At 38.9% G+C, this 18,975-nt stretch overlaps 1 protein-coding gene across 1 annotated transcript; it reads right to left on the bottom strand.

Moving 5' to 3' along the window:
- Window positions 1-3,713: 3,713 nt before the first annotated feature.
- On the bottom strand, window positions 3,714-11,857 carry LOC124515759 (monocarboxylate transporter 1-like). The gene is made up of 4 exons (XM_047084776.1): window positions 11,641-11,857; window positions 10,454-10,597; window positions 6,708-7,574; window positions 3,714-3,919 (listed from the first exon to the last, which is right to left on the bottom strand). The coding sequence occupies exons 1-4, from the start codon at window positions 11,855-11,857 to the stop codon at window positions 3,714-3,716; spliced, it is 1,434 nt and encodes a 477-aa protein (XP_046940732.1).
- Window positions 11,858-18,975: the final 7,118 nt, after the last annotated feature.

Here is an 18,975-nt window from a genome sequence, read left to right as displayed (position 1 = left end):
ATCCCATGCAGGCTCCACACCATCGGCACAGAGCCCCATGTGGGGCTTGAACTCATGAACTGTGAGATCATGACCGGAGTCGAGATCAAGAGTCAGACACTTAACCGACTGAGCCACCCAGGCGCCCCAATAGCTGCCTTTCTATATCTGCCCCATCACAGCACTCCCTACACAGTCCTCCACACTATATGAGAAGTTGTGGGTGCCAGAAACCAAATTTTGTTCACTGTTCTATCTCCTCTGCTCAGCAAAAAGCACATAGAAGAAACTCCAAAAAATGCTGGTTTTTAAGTTTTTATTATTTTAAAGTAGTTCCCATACCCAACATGGGACTTGAACTCACAACCCTGAGATCAAGAGTTATATGCTCAAATGACTGAGCCAGCCAGGAACCCCTCCAAAAAATGCTATTTTGATGAATGAGCTAATGAAGGCTGATCTTATATCAGTTGTCCTATTCTTTAAACTGCTGTTTTCCTCATGACTTAACTTTTCACTGTCTGTCTCCCCTACTAGAAAGGAAGAACTGTGAAAGAGAGTTATGCTTTACTCCCTAAAGAATCTTCAATGCTTACAACAGTGCTTAGAACCGGCCCAGGGTAAGTGTAAATAATACCTGTTGAATGAATGTATGTAAAGGTCGATGGTCAACTTCCTCCTTTGACCAATATTACCCTTTTTGTAACACTGTGTTTTTTCTGATGCTGATCTCAGTAAAATGATGTTCTAGAACAACTGTAACCCTGTGACATGTTAAGTGCTGATTGCTCAGGCTTCCTGAGATGAACATTCACTTGAAGATGAATGATGATCAGAAGGGAAACTAAAGGAATACTGTCCCAAAGAGCACTATCTCCAGGAAGGCACTGGTGGCTGACAGACTGTGGACTCTCTACATGCCATAGCTTCTGTCCTGTACCAGCAAAATAGCCTCATGACTTGAGGCTATTTGTGTTTTGTGTTTTTAAGTTCAATGTCACATTTACCTCCCTTTCGCCAGAATCCAACCCTTAAGGAAGCAAAAGCAATCAATCAATTAATCAACCAACCAATCAATATCTTATAGTAATCATTAGATTTATTTTCGTAGAAAATTCCTGTTATTAGTGAAAGGGTAACTATCACATTCACATTAAGGAAAATGAATATAGGAAAAGTCACCATCCTAATACAAGTGTGGTTGGAATTTTGTGTGTATTCCTTTCCCCCTCTTTCCTGTAAAAGTACATTATATATACTGATCTAACCAGTTTGTGTTGTGCTTTTTACATTTAACATTGTATCATGCTTACAACATAAGGATCTTTCCATCCTATTAGACTTCATAACCGTCTATTTAAATACATTACCACACATTTAAGGATTTTCAAATATAGTGCTCATTTCACTGTCAGATGTGTCAGGAAAAGTCTTCTGAAGAGTTTGAAAGACAAAAATTCAAGGCACTAAATTTTTTTTGACGTTTCAATTTTTTACTTAAATTCTAGTTAGTTAACATGTAGTGTAATATTAGTTTCAGGAGTAGAATTTAGAGATTCATCATTGACATATAACACCCAGTGCACATCATAACAAGTAAGGCACTTAAATAAGTGCCTTAAGACTCTGTTAAATGTCAGGATTAAAAAACAAGGCTTTGCTAAAAATATGCAGATGACCGAGCACATGAATATATGGCCAATAATGGGGTGCCTGGGTGGCTCAGTTAGTTAAGTGTCTGGCTTCGGCTCAGGTCATGATCTCATGGTTTGTGGGTTTGAGCCCCACGTCAGGCTCTGTGCTGATGGCTTGGAGCCTGGAGCCTGCTTCGGATTCTGTGTCTCCTTTCTTTCTGCCCCTCCCCTGCTCGTGCTCTGTCTCTCTCTCAAAAATAAATAAACATTAAAAATATTTAAAAAAAAAGAAGAAAATATGGTCAACATCATCAGTTGTAGGAGAAATTAAAAGCAAAAAGCCTGACAATGCCAGGTGCTGACAAGGATGCAGAATAACTAGATCTCTCATACTTTGCTAGTTGGATTACAAAATGGTTTGGCCAATTCAACAATAGTTTGAGTTTCTTAAAAGTTAAACATGAACTTGCTACATGACCCAGCAACCCCAATGCTGGGCATTTTCTCAAGAGAAATGAAAGCATATGTCTACACAGACCTCTGTGTGAATGCTTATAGAAACTTTAGTTATAATAGCCAAAAAGTGGAAAAAACTGAAGTCTATCAACTGGTGAACAGATATCCAAATTATGGTACATTCACACCAAGAAATGTTACTCAGCAATAAAAAGCAGCAAACTATGTATAAATGCAATGAAATGGATGAGTCATAAAACGTTATGTTAGGTAAAGAAGCCAGACATAGAAGGTTACTCTGTTACAACACTTCTGACATTCAATTTTTTCCACAATGACCATTTTTCCAACAACTCTCCAGACTAACCTAGGTCCTACAGTTCGATTCAATGCTGACACTAAGTACCTAGAGTTAGTGTCCAATTCCACAGGTTTAAAGGCTCAGTCCCACAAGGCTGTCCTTATTTCAGATTCCAGCCACAAGTCCCAGGTTGTTTACCTGTACCTCTGACCCACTAGCTGTAAGTTGGGAGTTCCCACAACTCTTTTCTCAGGTTTGGTAATTTGCTAGCATGGATCACAGAACTCAGGGAAACACTTTGCTTACGTTTATTGATATATTCTAAAGGAGACGACTCAGGAACAGCCAAATGAAAGAGATGCATAGGATGCAATGGATGAGGTATGGTGGGGAGGCGTGGCGTGGAGCTTCCGTGTCTTGTCCGAGCATTCTACCCTCCGAACACCAGCCCGTCAATGTATTCACCAACCAGGGAGCTCTCTAAGCCTTGCAGTTTAGGAGTTTTTATGGAGGTTTCACTGTGTAGGCATGGTTGATTAAATCACTGGCTGTTAGTAATTGAACTTAACTTCCAGCCCCTCCCCTTTCCCCAGAGGTCGTGGGAGAGGGGCTGAAAGTCCCAACCCTCTGATCAAAGCCTTGGTCTTTTTGGAGACCAGTCCCTATCTTGAAGCTATCTAGGGGGTTCTAGACACCAGTTATCTAACTAGAATGCAGAAAACACTCATCACCCAGAAATCCAAGGGTTTTAGGAGCTCTGTACCAGAAACTAGGGACAAAGATGAAATATATATTTCTTATTATGCTAGCTACATACTATGTGATTTCATTTACTACCTTCTGGAAAAGGCAAAACTATAGGGGACAGAAATAAGACCAGTGGTTGCCAGGGGATGTAGGGAAGGGAAAGAATGGACTGCAGAGGGGCAAGAGGGAATTACTTTGGCTGTCTGAAATGTTCTATATTGGGGGGGTAGTTATTTATATAGATGCCTTGTCAAAATTCATAAACTTGAGTCTTATAAAAGAGATTAATTATTGTATGTAAAGTATATCTTAACAAAGATGACTTCAAATAAAAGCATTTTCATCTGTTATCTTCTGTAAATCCCCTGGCCCCAAAGGATGTGACATATACATTATGACTGCTGTGAGGGAATGAAACAAAAATTCCATCAGTGGGTACCTGGTATGACTTCCACACAAATGTCCACTGGCTGTGGTGAGCAGTGCCAATAGAACAAGATTCAGTAGAATTTTTCAGGTGTTTTTAGTCCAAAGCTTCTCTGGTTATCCATGGTTCAGACTGGATGTTTCTCCTCTTTGGGGCCTCATGTGCCTCTCTATCCTCTAGAGTCTGCTGCTTTAATAACTTCTTTTGGCTTCTCTTTACCTTCCTTTTTCTGCTGCTTCTCTGCTTTCTGTTCTTTCGCCACAAGCCGATAATTGATGCCCATGCCAATGAAGAGATAGATGCCTGCGATAATTAGGATCACACCACACGCCCAGTATGTGTATTTGTAGTCTCCATAGATGTCATTCAGACGACCTAAAGATATCCAAAACACAGTTATGTGGGGAAAAGTGAACAAGTATACCTTTCCCAAATGGAAGCTGAAGGATCTACTCAGAAAGATGTCAACCAATCCTCAAAGAGCCCATAAATGACAAATTAGTCTAAAAAAAGAACTGCTAAAAATTATCTCATCTTTTATGATGTCACACTTGGGTTTTAGATGGCCTTGCATATTTTGTTATTTTTAGCAACTTGAAAATAATGAAATCTTTCCAAATTTGAGCCAGGAAAGACCTACAGATCATCTAGAATCAATTCTCTGGATTCACAGTGGAAAAATTTGTTGCTCAAAAGAGGTTTAGGAGTCTTGCCCCAGGCCACAAAGCTAACTGCAGTCTCCTGGCCAATGCTCTTTCGCTGACATCAGCATTTCCCAAAGAGCGGTCCCTGTGAACACTTGGCCTGTGCTATACAATTAACAGCAACACCTTTCCACCATTCGAAGTGCTTAATCCTCACAACAGGCAGATTCTGTCATCATTCGCGCTGTATGATGTACACACTGAAGTACAGAGACCTTAAGTAACTCGCCCAAGGTCACAGAGCTCATAAGTGAAATAACATGGCTTTTAATCCAGGAAGTCTGACACTGAAGCTGCACCTGTAACCTCCTGAGTGTTCCCAAAGTCAAACTTAGGGAATGGCATAACATATTCTTTTCTGGTAAAGATTCACCATGTGCATATTAAATAGGCTTTGCAAGGTCCTCTGGTAATCTACCAAACTTGGGGTTTCCAAAAATTTTTTGGCCATGAAATCCTTGTTATAGTAAAATTTATTAGCATCTCACCCAATTGGTTACTTAAGGAATAAACACCCAAGAGGACTTAATACAACCAATTCAAATATGATTCCATATGCTTTTCTAACTCAGGACATCGTTCATTCAGCAATATTTATCGGGCTGACACATACACTTGGCACTGGGCTGCTGGCCCTGAGGATAAGGGAGAGCAGAGGAGAGAACATCCACAGTTCAGTGGAGAAGAGAAATGTTAATCAAATAATTATACAAGCCATGACAAGGAATGTTTGAAAGCAGAAAATAGGGGGTTGGGAGCAGCAAGCAGGGTCAGGAAAGCTTCTCTTACAGTGTAAATGAAGCAGGGACCTAGAGGAAGATGGGACCCATCTAGGAGGAGGGGATGGGAGAAGGATGAGGCCAGAGCACAGCAAGTGCAAAGGCAGGTGGTAGGAAGCTGGGGTGTGAGAGGGGAAGGAGGAAGGGCGGGGCTGTTGGAGCAGAGAGAACAAAAGGTGAGTGACAGGAAATGAGGCTGGAGAGATTGGAAGCCAGGCTGGGGGGGGTGCCTTGTAGGCCACAAGGGAATTTGCTCTCCACCCCAAGAACAATGGGAAGCAACTGGAAAGATCTCATCAGCTGGAATATCGAGTTTGTATTTGCCTGCAGAGTAGAAAACAGATTGTAGGCTGGCTAGAGTGGATATGGGTAGACCAGTCTGGAGGCTGCTGGAGCAACCCAGATAGGGGACAGGAACTGTGGATGGGGTGGTGTTGTGACAGAAAAAGTGGGCCAACTAGAGAGAGATTTAGGAGCTTACAGATTTAGAAATTTATAGGACTTGGACTCTCATTGGATATAGGGAGGAATGAGGACTGGGAGTCTAGAAAAATCAGTAGTGGATTTTCTTTTATGAATCCTTCCTTACTTATAATGCATAATCTAAAAAGCACGAGTCATATTCAGAGGAAGTCCCAATAACGACTGCATTTTACATTAATAGTAATTTTAGGGGCACCTGGGTGGCTCAGTTGGTTAAGCATCCAACTTCGGCTCAGGTCATGATCTCGCAGTTTGTGGGTTTGAGCCCCATGTTGGACTCTGTGTTGACAGCTCAGAGCCTGGAGCCTGCTTCGGATTCTGTGTCCCCTGGCCCACCCCCACATCTCCCCCCACTCACATGCTGGCACGTGCGCTCTCTCCCTCTCTCTCTCTCTCTCAAAAATGAATAAATGTTAAAAAAATTGTTTTAAATTGTAAACAATTTGGTACTCTCAGAGAATAATCCATCAAGTTTTATGGTCACTTACTTGTTGTGTGAACTTGGGCAAGTTATTTCACTTTTAAAAGCCTCTGTTTCTTCGTTGATAAAGAGGGGACATTAACAGTCTTACCTTATAGACTTGTGAGCTATGACAGGGTATATGAAATTGTCTAGACAATCCCTGGTACACTGTGAGCCCTCCCCTGGTAACTCTTATTATTATTTAAAATATTACTACTATGATAAATTCCACAATTAAAATGAAATTACCAAAGTATTTTAAAGGTAGAGTGTATATTATATGTTTTTCTATAACGCACATTAGTTTTATAATCAGAAAAGTTTATCTTAATGAATGTTTAAGTTTGTAATTGTTTTCACTCTCTTTTCAGCTTGATGGTTCAATGTAATTCGATTCTGTAAGTATCTGAGGAATTATGCTGTTCTAAGCATTGTGCCAACACTGAGGCCACAGAGATGAGAAATATTGGGGTGCCTGGGTGGCTCAGTTGGTTAAGTGTCTGACTCTTGATCTCAGCTCAGGTCTTGTTCTCAGGGTCGTGAGTTCAAGACCTTCCTTGGGCTGCACACTGGGCATGGAGCCTACTCATAAAAAAAGAAAAATGAAAAAAAAAAGAGACATGCTTGCTCTCTGCCGCCCAGAGGCTCACTAATCTCTGCTTTTTATCACCTTCCCAATTTTCTATGCCTGTTTTATGTTAAGAGGACCAAAGAGGTAGTAAGGCATACTATACCTAAAAGTGGCGGCCCCAGGAGGACAGGACAGCATTCCACAATGGTCACCAATCCCACAGCACTGGAGAACCTCTGGGGTCCAACAAGGTCCATCAGTGTTTCGAATAATACGGAGCTAAACCACCCAAATGCAAATCCAAGGAATCCCGCATAGACACAGAACCCAATGTAGCTGGAGGATAAAGGTGCTAGCAGATGACACACTCCATTTGCAATAATAGAAGCAGCAAAAAAGTACTGAACTCGAGGTCTTATCCACTTTGTGTTGGCTACAAGTCCCATAGAAGGTCTGGCTACAATATCGACAAAAGCCAGAATGGAAAGAAGGAAGGCAGCCTTCTCACTAGAGTAATGTTTACTCTTGCCATAATTACTAAGAAAGACTAAAGGAGTAGCCAGCCCAAAAGCCATCACCACATTCCCAGAGAGGTATAGTAGAAAGCCTCTGTGGGTAAACAGGGATAAGTCTATAACTTTGTTAACTCTTTGAAAAACTGATTGTTTTTTGTCTTTGGGGTTTCTGCCATTAAAATCTGTACTTGCATTATTTGTCCCCTTTTCTACATCAGATCTTCCAGCATCCTGAAGGGATTCTTTAGACCTGTCTTTCCCTGCATTCGTTGGTGGGGGCCCTATTGGTCGCATCAGGGCACCAGCTACACAGCAGTTTAGTAGGAGGCCCCCAAGAATTAAGAAGCTTCCTCTCCAGCCAAAGATACCGAAGAAAGCCTGATTGAGGGGAGCCAGGGTAGAGAGGAACACAGGGCTGCCTGCCATGGCCAGTCCATTTGCCAATGGTCGCCTCTTGTAGAAATACTTGCCAATCATTGTCAGAGCCGGATTCAAGTTGAAGGCAAGCCCAAGACCTATGGAGGGGAGGAAAAGAATTACATACCAGAATAAATGTCAGAAACATATTTGTTATTGATCAACTAGACAAAATGAATGGCAGGAGGTCAAAATCATCATTGTAAGAGAGGTGATTATAACTAGTAAGTAGATGATTAAGTGGGCTGCTATTGAATAAATACAGACATAAAGTCTCTTTATGCAGCAAATACTAGATTTATAATATAACATTAAAATAATTCTTTGATGTTAGCAACAATAAGAATAATATATGTAGACTCCTTAGTTTAATTTCATAATTTAGGTAATTGAAAACAAAAAGGAGAGAGGATAAATCTCATAAATTCAGGAAGTAAGACATAAATGGAGGGGCTGAGGTCAGAAAAAGAAGAAAGAGGGAGGGATGGAAAGAGAGAGAAAACATTTTGGGACAGTAAAACACAACACTGTGAAGATGCTAATACACCTTAGTAAACCCATTAATGTAATGTAATTTCTATGAGAATGCTAACGTATTCAATTTTTCAGATGAGGTAGAATGACTCTAAAATATACCCGGAGAACAAATGCATTAGAAGTATTCAAAAAGGGTAAATAATTGGTGGGACCAACACTAACAGATATATAAATATTTGCTACAGTTACAGCTACAGTAATTAGAACAGTGTGCACTTAGTCAAAAGGAAAAATTGATCAATGAAATTGGGCAAAAAGTCCAGAAACAGAACCAAAAGATACGTTTAAATAAATAGGGAAGAGTAGATTTTTCAACCAATGGAGCTGAGACAAGTATCCCAATAACCTACTAAGTGTTCTCCCATTCTTGCTCCCTTCCCGGGGAAACCAGACCAGAATGCCACCCATTCAGTCTCTCCACTGACTGCCATCCACAGCTCTTCACCCTGGATTAGGAAGCACCATGATTTGGCCCTTCCCTACCTCCCTACCCACATCTCAGTATATTCTCAGACATGCTGAGGGCATCTGATTTTGTGAAAATCTAGAGGAAGAACTCCTACTTATCGTTCACATGTCAACCCAAGATAACCCATTGAGAGGCCTTCCCTTTAGGGGTCATTCAATCCTTCACCAAAATTCTCTGTTTTAAGTTTTTGCAAAGCACTTCTCACTAGCTAATATGTATTTATCTATTCATTTATTTGTTGGTCTGTTTATTGTCTGCTTCCCTCCACTACAAAGGAAGAACCTTGTCTGTCATGGTGACTCTATCCCCACAGAGCTTGGAAACAGTCCCTGACATATCAATAGGGACTCAATAAATATTTATTGAATGAATTAATAAATGAAGTAATGAACAGGCTGAATAGCCAAGTGAGAACAATTAAGTTCTGTTCATTCCTTATGTTATTCATATGCTCTAGATGGATTAAAATATTTAAATGTTTAAAATGTTCATGAATGTAGTCAAAGTACAGATCCAAAAAGATGATACCTGTTATTGGCATTATCTCACATCCTACAGGTCGGACTGTACATTATTATAACCTTTCTAAAACAATATCAAAAACCACATCAAAAACCTTTTCCCTGAGTAATTCTACTTCTAAAATTTGTCCTATGGAAATTATCATGTTCACAAAGATGTATAGGGAAGTACTATCATATAAATATGGTTTATTAATAGTGAAAAATATAAACAACCTAAAGATCTTTCTATTCCAGAATGGTGAAATAAACTATGGTATATCCATCCAATGGATAATAGTAGCTGCTACAGTATATTTACTGAAATGGGGGACTATATACATAATGCACTATTACGTAAAACCACCCGGTTACAAACATTATATATAATTTTATCCCCTTTATTTTCTAAGAAAAGTACATGTGTATGCATAAAAAAATACGAGCATCAAAATATTAATGGTTTTCTCTGAATTGTAGAGTAATGGGTGATCTATATTCTTTATCCTTAGTAGTTTCATTTTCCAAATGTAGCTATTAAGAAAGGGGAAAGGAGGTTTTCTCATGTGTGTCCTTAAGCCCTTGAAAATGTATATGGATTCTCAACCAGAAAATTCTTTCTTTGTATCTGACATTTTTTCTTACTCTAAATTGAGCCAACTTCTTCTTGGGTGGAAGGATAATGAGTGGGAATAGACGATAACCCCCATTTCAGCAACTTGTCACACCCTATCACCACTGTTTCTTAAGCTTGAAAAAAAAAGGAAGAAAGAAAAACTTTCAGTAAAATACAACCACCCAATGGCTCAGTCAGTTAATCGTTTGACTCTTGATATAGGCTTAGGTCATGATCTCACAGTTGTGAGTTTGAGCCCCACAATGGGCTCTGCACTGATAGCAGATAGCTGGTAGAGAAGAGCCCGCTTGGGATTCTCTCTCTCTCTCTCTGTCTCTGCCTCACACTCTGCTTATACTCTCTCTGTTTTAGCAGAGATAAAATAAATAATAAATAAAATAAATAAATCAACTTAAAAAAAATAACCACCCAAAGTGCCAGAACTTTCTTTCTTTTTAAAAAAAAAATTTTTTTTAACGTTTATTCATTTTTGAGACAGAGAGAGACAGAGCATGAACGGGGGAGGGTCAGAGAGAGGGAGACACAGAATCCAAAACAGGCTTCAGGCTCTGAGCTGTCAGCACAGAGCCGATGCGGGGCTCGAACCCACGGACCACAAGATCATGACCTGAGCCGAAGTCGGACATCCAACCAACTGAGCCACCCAGGCGCCCCCAGAACTTTCTTTAAAGACATGTTTTTCTGGTACTATGAAATTAACATATCTATAGCTCTTAAAAATGGTAACCCAATCATTTTTCTAATAACTTTCATTTCTCAAAAGAATTGGCAGATGAATGCTACAAATAATCTGCATAAAAATTAATGCTTCAAAATACATCAGTAGCAACTCACCTCCAATGAATCCAATGTACAAGTAAAGTTCCTGTACAGTGTTGGAGAAAGAAGCTGCAATCAAGCCACAGCCTGACAAGCAGCCACCAACAATCATGGTTGGACGACTGCCATATTTATTCACCAGGATACTGCTGATAGGACCTGGGAGAGAGCGAGTAACTCAGTAACATAGAGGAGAAGCCCCCAACTCCCATCCACACCTGCACAAGGCATTACTGACACGAAAGGATGCCAAGACATAAGTACCCCACCCCACAAAATAAACAGATGAAACAGAAGACACTGGTAAGAAATAGTGCTTTCTATTTTATATCAGAGTTACAGGTTTGTGTAATGGGAAAAATCTAGCATTGATTGTACATCTATACACTTACAACATATCGGATGGATTTTAACTGAAGTATGGAAGACCTAACCTATCTCCTTTAAGGCAAAATAGGCTGCAAATAAGTATTTATAGGATTCTTCATGTATCTAGGATATTACTGACATATATATATGTAGCAAGTTTGCTCTGTTTTTAATTTTTTAGATGATCATCTGGAGCAAATGCACATGAACATGATGAGATGTATGAGCCTGATCAAACTTCTGACTTTAGAGCATATTTTCAAGTTAGCTAAAAGGTACTTTGTTTCTCAGAGAAAACAACAAAACCAAAACAGAACTACAAAACAAGAATGCCTACCATCACCACTTTTCTTCAACATTATACTGGAGGTCCGAGCCAGCGCAGTAAGAGAGGGGGGAAAAAGGTGTAAGGAAAGGAAGAAACCAAACTATCAGTATTTGCAAAAGATATGTTAGTCTATCTTAAAATTTTGAAAAAAAAAAAAACAAACCTACCAATAAACTATTGGAAGTATTAAGAGTTTAGCAAGGATATATGATTAAAACATAAAACATCAGTTGACATTCCATATACCAGCAACCACACATAATCATTTTTAGTGAAAGTTATCTTCATAATGATATCTGCTTTGCAATATAACTGAGCTAACAGCTCACAGTTGTATGTAGCCTTTATTGTTAAAGGGAATGAAAAATATGACTCAAATTGCATAGCCTCAAAAACTAACATTTCAAGTATCTTACACAGAAAGGCATCAAGAACAAAAAGTATTCAATATGGGGTTTTTGTCCACCTTTTGAAAGCTAAAAGAACAGGCCTTCTGGGTACTTACCTCCAGCATACATGACAGCGAACATAATAGAAGAGATCCATGACACTTCGCTGGTGCTGGCATTAAATATTTCTTCAATTTCTTTGTAAAATACAGAAATAGATTTGCCAAATGCACAAGAGAAGCCAATGGAAATAAAAGCTCCAGTAACCACTGCCCAACCCCAGCCTCCATCTGGGGGGCTGGGTCGAACTGGACCTCCATTTGATGGTGACATTGTAAGTGAAGATGAATTCCAAAATGCAGTGCAAATCCAAATATCTAAAGGATATGAAATTAAAATAGTACATAACAAGTAGGTCAATAAAAAGCACTTCCATAAAACCCCTTAAACTTATGTTATAAAATAAGTGAAAAGCTTTGCAATAGTACTTGTACTCTGTGAACACAGTAGAAAAAGTCCAAGAGTTAGAGTATTGCCCCCAATTTTTATAGGCTTGAAGTTAAAAACTCATCACCACTTGAACTGTATGCCCAAGCCCTTTCAATCCTTTTCAATAAATGTTTTGCTTTTTCAAATTTATAAACATACCTGTTTTAATAATAGATTAGTAATTTTCCACATTACCAGAGATAACTAAATAACTCATCTGACTTATCTGCATGCAAAACTCACAAATACACACACTATAAATTTCACAATGTAGTATTTCCTTTATAATTTCTCTCCTTTCTCAAACTATATTCTCCAATACTCACCTGGTTTTTATGTTCCTAGATTTATAGGCTAACTTAAAAGTGTCAGGAAGGGGGCACCTGGGTGGCTCAGTCAGTTGAGCATCCGGCTTCGGGTCAGGTCATGATCTCGAAGTTTGTGAGTTCGAGCTCCACATCGGATTCACTGCTGTTAGCCTGTCAGCACAGAGCCCACTTCAGATCCTCTGTCCCCCTCTCTCTGCCCTTCCCCCACTTGTGCTCTCCCCAAAATAAATAAATGTTAAAAAAATTTTCAGGAAGGACATACTAGTATCCCATAAAACTCACTAGATATATGGCAACTTCCTTCCTTCCTTCCTTCCTTCCTTCCTTCCTTCCTTCCTTCCTTCCTCTCCCTCTCTTTCTTTTCTTTCTTTTCTTTCTTTCTTTCTTTCTTTCTTTCTTTCTTTCTTTCTTTCTTTCTTTTCTTTCTTTCTTCTTAGATTATGCAACATGCAAGCGGGTAAGAGGGGCAGAGGGGGAAAAAGAGAGGGAGAGAGAGAATCTGAAGCAGCATTCACTCTCAGTGTGGAGCTTGTTGTGGGGCTCGATCCCACAAACCTGGGATCATGACCTAAACCAAAACTGAGAGTCGGTCACTCAACTGACTGAGCCTCCCAGGCACCCCAGACATACAGCAATTCTTTAAAAAGTTCTTTCCACTTTGGGGCTATTATGAATAATGCTGCTATGAAATTTTGTGCAGAGTCTTTTGTGTGGACAGGTTTTCAATTCTTTCAATTCATTTTTACTTAGTAAAAATGCTAGGTCATATGGTAATTCTGTTTAACATTTTGAGAAACTGCCAAACTCTTTTTTTTTTTTTTTTTTGCAAAATGGCTGCACCATTTTACAACTCCACCAGCAATGTATGAAAGTTCCAATTTTTCTACATCATCACTAACATTGTTTATGTCTATGATTTCTAACTATCCTAATGTGTGTGAAGTGGTAACTCATCGTTATTTTGATTTTCATTTCTCTAGTAACTACTGATGCTGAGCATCTTTCATGTGCTTATTGGCCATCTGTATAACTTCTTTGGATATATATCTTTGGAGAAGTGTCTTCTTTGGAGAAATGTCTATTCAAATTCTTTGACTAAGATCATGATCTTAGCCGAAGTTGGACACTTAACCAACTGAGCCACTCAGGTGCCCCCTGATTACTGTAGCTTTATACTAAGTTTTATTTATTTTAATTTTATTTTTTAAAGTTTATTTATTTACTTTGAGGGGGTGGGGCAGAGAGAGAGAGAGAGAGAGAGAGAGAGAGAGAGAGAGAGAAATAATCCCAAGCAGTTTCTGAGCTGTCAGTGCAGAGCCAGATGTGGGGCTTGATCCCAAGAAATCTGAGATCCTGACGAGTTGAAATCAAGAGTCAGACGCTCAACTGACTGAGCCACCCAGGTGCCTCACTAAGTTTTAAAATGAAGAAGCATAAGTCCTCCACTTTTGTTCTGTTCCAAGGTAGTTTTGATGACTCTGAGTTCTTGCATTTTTATATAAATTTTAGGATCAGTTGTCAATTTCTGCCAAAGGGGGTGGGGGGAAAGGCTGAGATGTTGAGAAGGACAATGTTGAATATAGATTTGGGGAGTAATGCCATCTTAATAATATTAAGCCTTCTGGTCTTCTGATCTAGAACACAGGAAGTTTTTCCATTTATTTAAGACTTCTTTCAGCAATGTTTTGAAGATTTCCGTGTACATGTCTTGAACCTCCTTGTTTAAATTTATTCCTGAATATTTTACTATTTTTGATGGTATTGTAAATTGATTGTTGATTGTTTTCTTACTTTTGCTTTTGGATTTTTCATTGGTGGTGTATTGTCATATAATTAGTTTTTGAATATGAATCTTGCATCTTACAAACTTAACTCATTCATTACTTCTTTCTTAAAAATTTTTTTTTCAACGTTTATTTATTTTTGGGACAGAGAGAGACAGAGCATGAACGGGGGAGTGGCAGAGAGAGAGGGAGACACAGAATCGGAAACAGGCTCCAGGCTCTGAGCCATCAGCCCAGAGCCTGAGGCGGGGCTCCAACTCACGGACCGCGAGATCGTGACCTGGCTGAAGTCGGACGCTTAACCGACTGCGCCACCCAGGCGTCCCTCATTACTTCTAATAGATTTATGTGTCGATGTGCGTGGATTCTTTAAGATTTTCTGTATATAAGATCATGCCATCTCTGATAATTTTACATCTTCCTTTACAATGTGAATGCTTTGTTTTTTTCATTGCATCATTAGCCCGAATAAAACCTCTAGTACAATGTGAAATAGAAGTCATGCGAGTGGACATCCTTGTCTTATTTTTGACCTTAGAGGAAAAGATTTTATTAGCTCACCATGAAGTATGATGTTACCTATGTTTTTGGTTTTTTGTTTTGTTTTGTTTTTTTTGTAGATTATCTTTATTAAGCTTGGGAGTTTCATTCTATTTCTAATCGTTGAGTGTTTTTTTTTTTTTAATTTTTTTTTCAACTTTTTTTTTTTAAATTTATTTTTGGGACAGAGAGAGACAGAGCATGAACGGGGGAGGGGCAGAGAGAGAGGGAGACACAGAATCTGAAACAGGCTCCAGGCTCTGAGCTGTCAGCGCAGAGCCCGACGCAGGGCTCAAACTCTCGGACGGTGAGATCATGACCTGAGCTGAAGTTGGACACTCAACCAACTGAGCCACCCAGGCACCCCTGGTAGTTTTTTTTAAAATATAAATTTGTTAATTTCATTTAGGTTTTATAATTTTTTTAGCATGTTTATAGTATTTCTTTACAATCCTTTTTTTATTTCTGTAATGATATACAAAGAGTTGAGTCAACCAGGAACAGTCCTCACAAGACTGCCCACACTTTTAACAGCAATTGTAAATTTGGTAGGGAAAACCGTGAAGTGTTTCCAGAAACTCTCTCAGGTTTGGTAATTTAATGGAAGCTCTCACAGAACTCACTAAAAACTATTATGTTTATAATTTCTTGCAGGGAAAGGACACAGGATAAAATTAATCATAGGAAAAGATGCACAGGGCAGAGTCTGGGAGAAGTCCAAATGCAGGTTTTTTGTTTGTTTGTTTTTTATTCTATTTTTATTTGTTTATTTTTCAATATATGAAATTTATTGTCAAATTGGTTTCCATACAACACCCAGTGCTCATCCCAAAAGGTGCCCTCCTCAATACCCATCGCCCACCCTCTCCTCCCTCCCTCCCCCCATTAACCCTCAGTTTGTTCTCAGTTTTTAAGAGTCTCTTATGCTTTGGCTCTCTCCCACTCTAACCTCTTTTTTTTTTTTTTCCTTCCCCTCCCCCATGGGTTTCTGTTAAGTTTCTCAGGATCCACATAAGAGTGAAAACATATGGTATCTGTCTTTCTCTGTATGGCTTATTTCACTTAGCATAACACTTTCCAGTTCCAACCACGTTGCTACAAAGGGCCATATTTCATTCTTTCTCATTGCCACGTAGTACTCCATTGTGTATATAAACCACACTTTCTTTATCCATTCATCAGTTGATGGACATTTAGGCTCTTTCCATAATTTGGCTATTGTTGAGAGTGCTGCTATAAACATTGGGGTACAGGTGCCCCTATGCATCAGTACTCCTGTATCCCTTGGGTAAATTCCTAGCAGTGCTACTGCTGGGTCATAGGGTAGGTCTATTTTTAAGTTTTTGAGGAACCTCCACACTGTTTTTCCAGAGTGGCTGTACCAATTTGCATTCCCATCAACAGTGAAAGAGGGTTCCTGTTTCTCCACATCCTCTCCAGCATCTATAGTCTCCTGATTTGTTCATTTTGGCCACTCTGACTGGCGTGAGGTGATATCTGAGTGTGGTTTTGATTTGTATTTCCCTGATGAGGAGCGACGTTGAGCATCTTTTCATGTGTCGGTTGGCCATCCGGATATCTTCTTTAGAGAAATGTCTATTCATGTTTTCTGCCCATTTCTTCACTGGATTATTTGTTTTTTGGGTGTGGAGTTTGGTGAGCTCTTTATAGATTTTGGATACTAGCCCTTTGTCTGATATGTCATTTGCAAATATCTTTTCCCATTCCGTTGGTTGCCTTTTAGTTTTGTTGATTGTTTCCTTTGCTGTGCAGAAGCTTTTTATCTTCATGAGGTCCCAGTAGTTCATTTTTGCTTTTAATTCCCTTGCTTTTGGGGATGTGTCAAGTAAAAAATTGCTACGGCTGAGGTCAGAGAGGTCTTTTCCTGCTTTGTCCTCTAGGGTTTTGATGGTTTCCTGTCTCACATTCAGGTCCTTTATCCATTTTGAGTTTATTTTTGTGAATGATGTAAGAAAGTGGTCTAGTTTCACTCTTCTGGGTTCTCTATTCTGTTCCACTGATCTGAGTGTCTGTTTTTGTGCCAGTACCATATAGTCTTGATGATTACAGCTTTGTAATACATATTGAAGTCTAGGAGTGTGATACCTCCAGCTTCGGTTTCTTTTTCAAGATGGCTTTGGCAATGAATTCTCTGAGTTTTTATCTGGGAATGTTTTACCCTTTCCTTCATTTTGAAGGATAGTTTTACTGGATATAGAATTATTGGTAGACAGTCTTTCTTTCAGCACTTTGGATATTCCATCCCACTGCCTTCTGTCTTCCATGGTTTCTAACAAAAACTAGCTGTTAATCTTACTAAGAATCATTTGTGATGAGCTGCTTCTCTCTTGCGACTTTCAAGATTCTTTGTCTTTGACTTTCAGAAGATTTGAATGGGTGTCTTTGTGGGTCTCTGGGTTTATCCTGTTGAAGAGTTTGTGGAACTTTCTAGATGTGTGATGGCTTTCATCAAATTTACAGAATTTTTGCCCATTACTTCTTCAAATATTTTTCTGTCCCTTCTCTCCTCTTCTGACGTTCCTATTATGCATATGTTTGTACAGTTGATGTTTCATAGGTCTCTAAGGCTCTATTCATTTTCTTCATTCTTTTTTCTTTCTTTTTGTTGGGTTGATAACTTCAATTGACCTATATTCAAGTTTCCTGAATCTTTCTTCTGCCAGCTTAAGTTTGTTTTTGGGGTCCTCTCATAAATATTGCATTCAGTTACTATACTTTTTGGTTCCAAAACTTCTATGTTTTTTTTCTTAAAGAATTATCTCTTTATTGGTTGATAGTCTCTATTTGGTAAGACATTGTTCTCAATGTCTTTAGTCATGGTTTTCTGTAATTATTTGAACATCTTTATAATAGTTAATTTAAAGATTTTGTCTAGTAAGTCCAACATCTGGGCTTCCTCAGGAATAGTTTCTACTGAATGACTTTTCTTCCTGTGTATAGACCATACTTTCTGTTTCTTTGTGTGTCACATATTTTTGTTGTTGTTTTTGATAACAAGACATCTTACATAACATATGTCACAGTTGTGGGAATCAGATTCCCTCCCTCCCCACAGGTTAGTTGGTATTGCTCTTTGTGGCTTGTGTTGACACTGCTATTGCCTTTTTTTAAATAACTTCCTGAACAAAGTATGTTAACTTTATTGTTGTTGTTTTGTTTTGCCATATGTGGCCACTGAAATCTCTGCTCAATTAGCTTAGTGTTAAATCAATAACTGGACAAAGACTTCCCTAAATACCTTGAATCAGGATATCTCCTAGGCATTGCAAAAGAGCATTATGTGTGTGGTGTGGCATATTTTCAACTCTCTAGCAGGCAGCTTACGTGTCTACCTTAGTCTTCAGTTCCTGCTCATACAGAGCTTCATGGTCAGATAGAGGTAGTAAATTCAGGCCTTCTCAGGTCCTTCCTGAGCATGGGACCAGTCTTGTACATGTGCATGATCTTCTGGAGTCCCAGGATTATATCAGAGCTTTTCAAAAATTCCCTACGGACATCTTATTCCCAAGATTTTCCTTTTAATTGTTTGGTCAGCTTTTTGTTTGTCCCAATTGTTTTTCCAACTCAGGCAGCTGAGATGTTAAATAATTGCCTCTGGTTGTTTTCGACAAATGTCCTGGAGAAAAGGTTGTTCACACTAAGCAAGCTCTGAATTAGATCAAATAAAGATAAGCCCTGGGAGAGACCTGGACATGTTAAATAATGACAATTCTCTGAGAATAGGGCCTTTTAGAGGGTTCCAAACCCATTCTGCCCACCAGGGGCACTAGATTGCTGGGGTCCACAACTACTGTTATTGTGAGGTTATTTGTTTTTAATCATTTTTATAGACTTGGGAAGAGAAGGATGGGAATGGGTCATGTTTAAACACCACAAATCTTGCTGTTCTTCAATTTTACTATTTTCTGGTATACAGTTTCATTGAGTTATTATAAGCCTTTGGTTAATTGAGTTCTGAAAAGTTGATTTTAGTAATTTTTGCCAGTTTTCTCATTGCTTTTATGAAGGAGATTTTCAGAGAACTTACTCCATAAGTACCACCACAATTGATTTTTGAATACTGTTCTTTAATTTGAAAAATTTGCAAACATTTTATTATTTTTTAATAATTAACTGGTATATTCTTTAAGGTTTTCTACATTGACAATCATGTGAGATTATTATAGCTTGGTTTCCTACTTTTTACGTCTGACACTTTTTTCCCCTTTTTGTGCTGGGCTCACTATCCAGTACAATGTTAGATAAAAATATTGGTGTATTAGTTTGCTCAGTCTGCCGTAACAAAATA

The sequence above is a fragment of the Lynx rufus genome, unplaced genomic scaffold, assembly GCF_022079265.1.
Source record: "Lynx rufus isolate CCGP_SWC_20201006 ecotype Redwood Valley unplaced genomic scaffold, mLynRuf1.p SCAF_2, whole genome shotgun sequence".
In the NCBI taxonomy this organism is placed as follows: domain Eukaryota; kingdom Metazoa; phylum Chordata; class Mammalia; order Carnivora; family Felidae; genus Lynx; species Lynx rufus.
The sequence above is the reverse complement of the archived record's forward strand: the minus strand, read 5'-3'. Positions and strand labels throughout refer to the sequence as shown.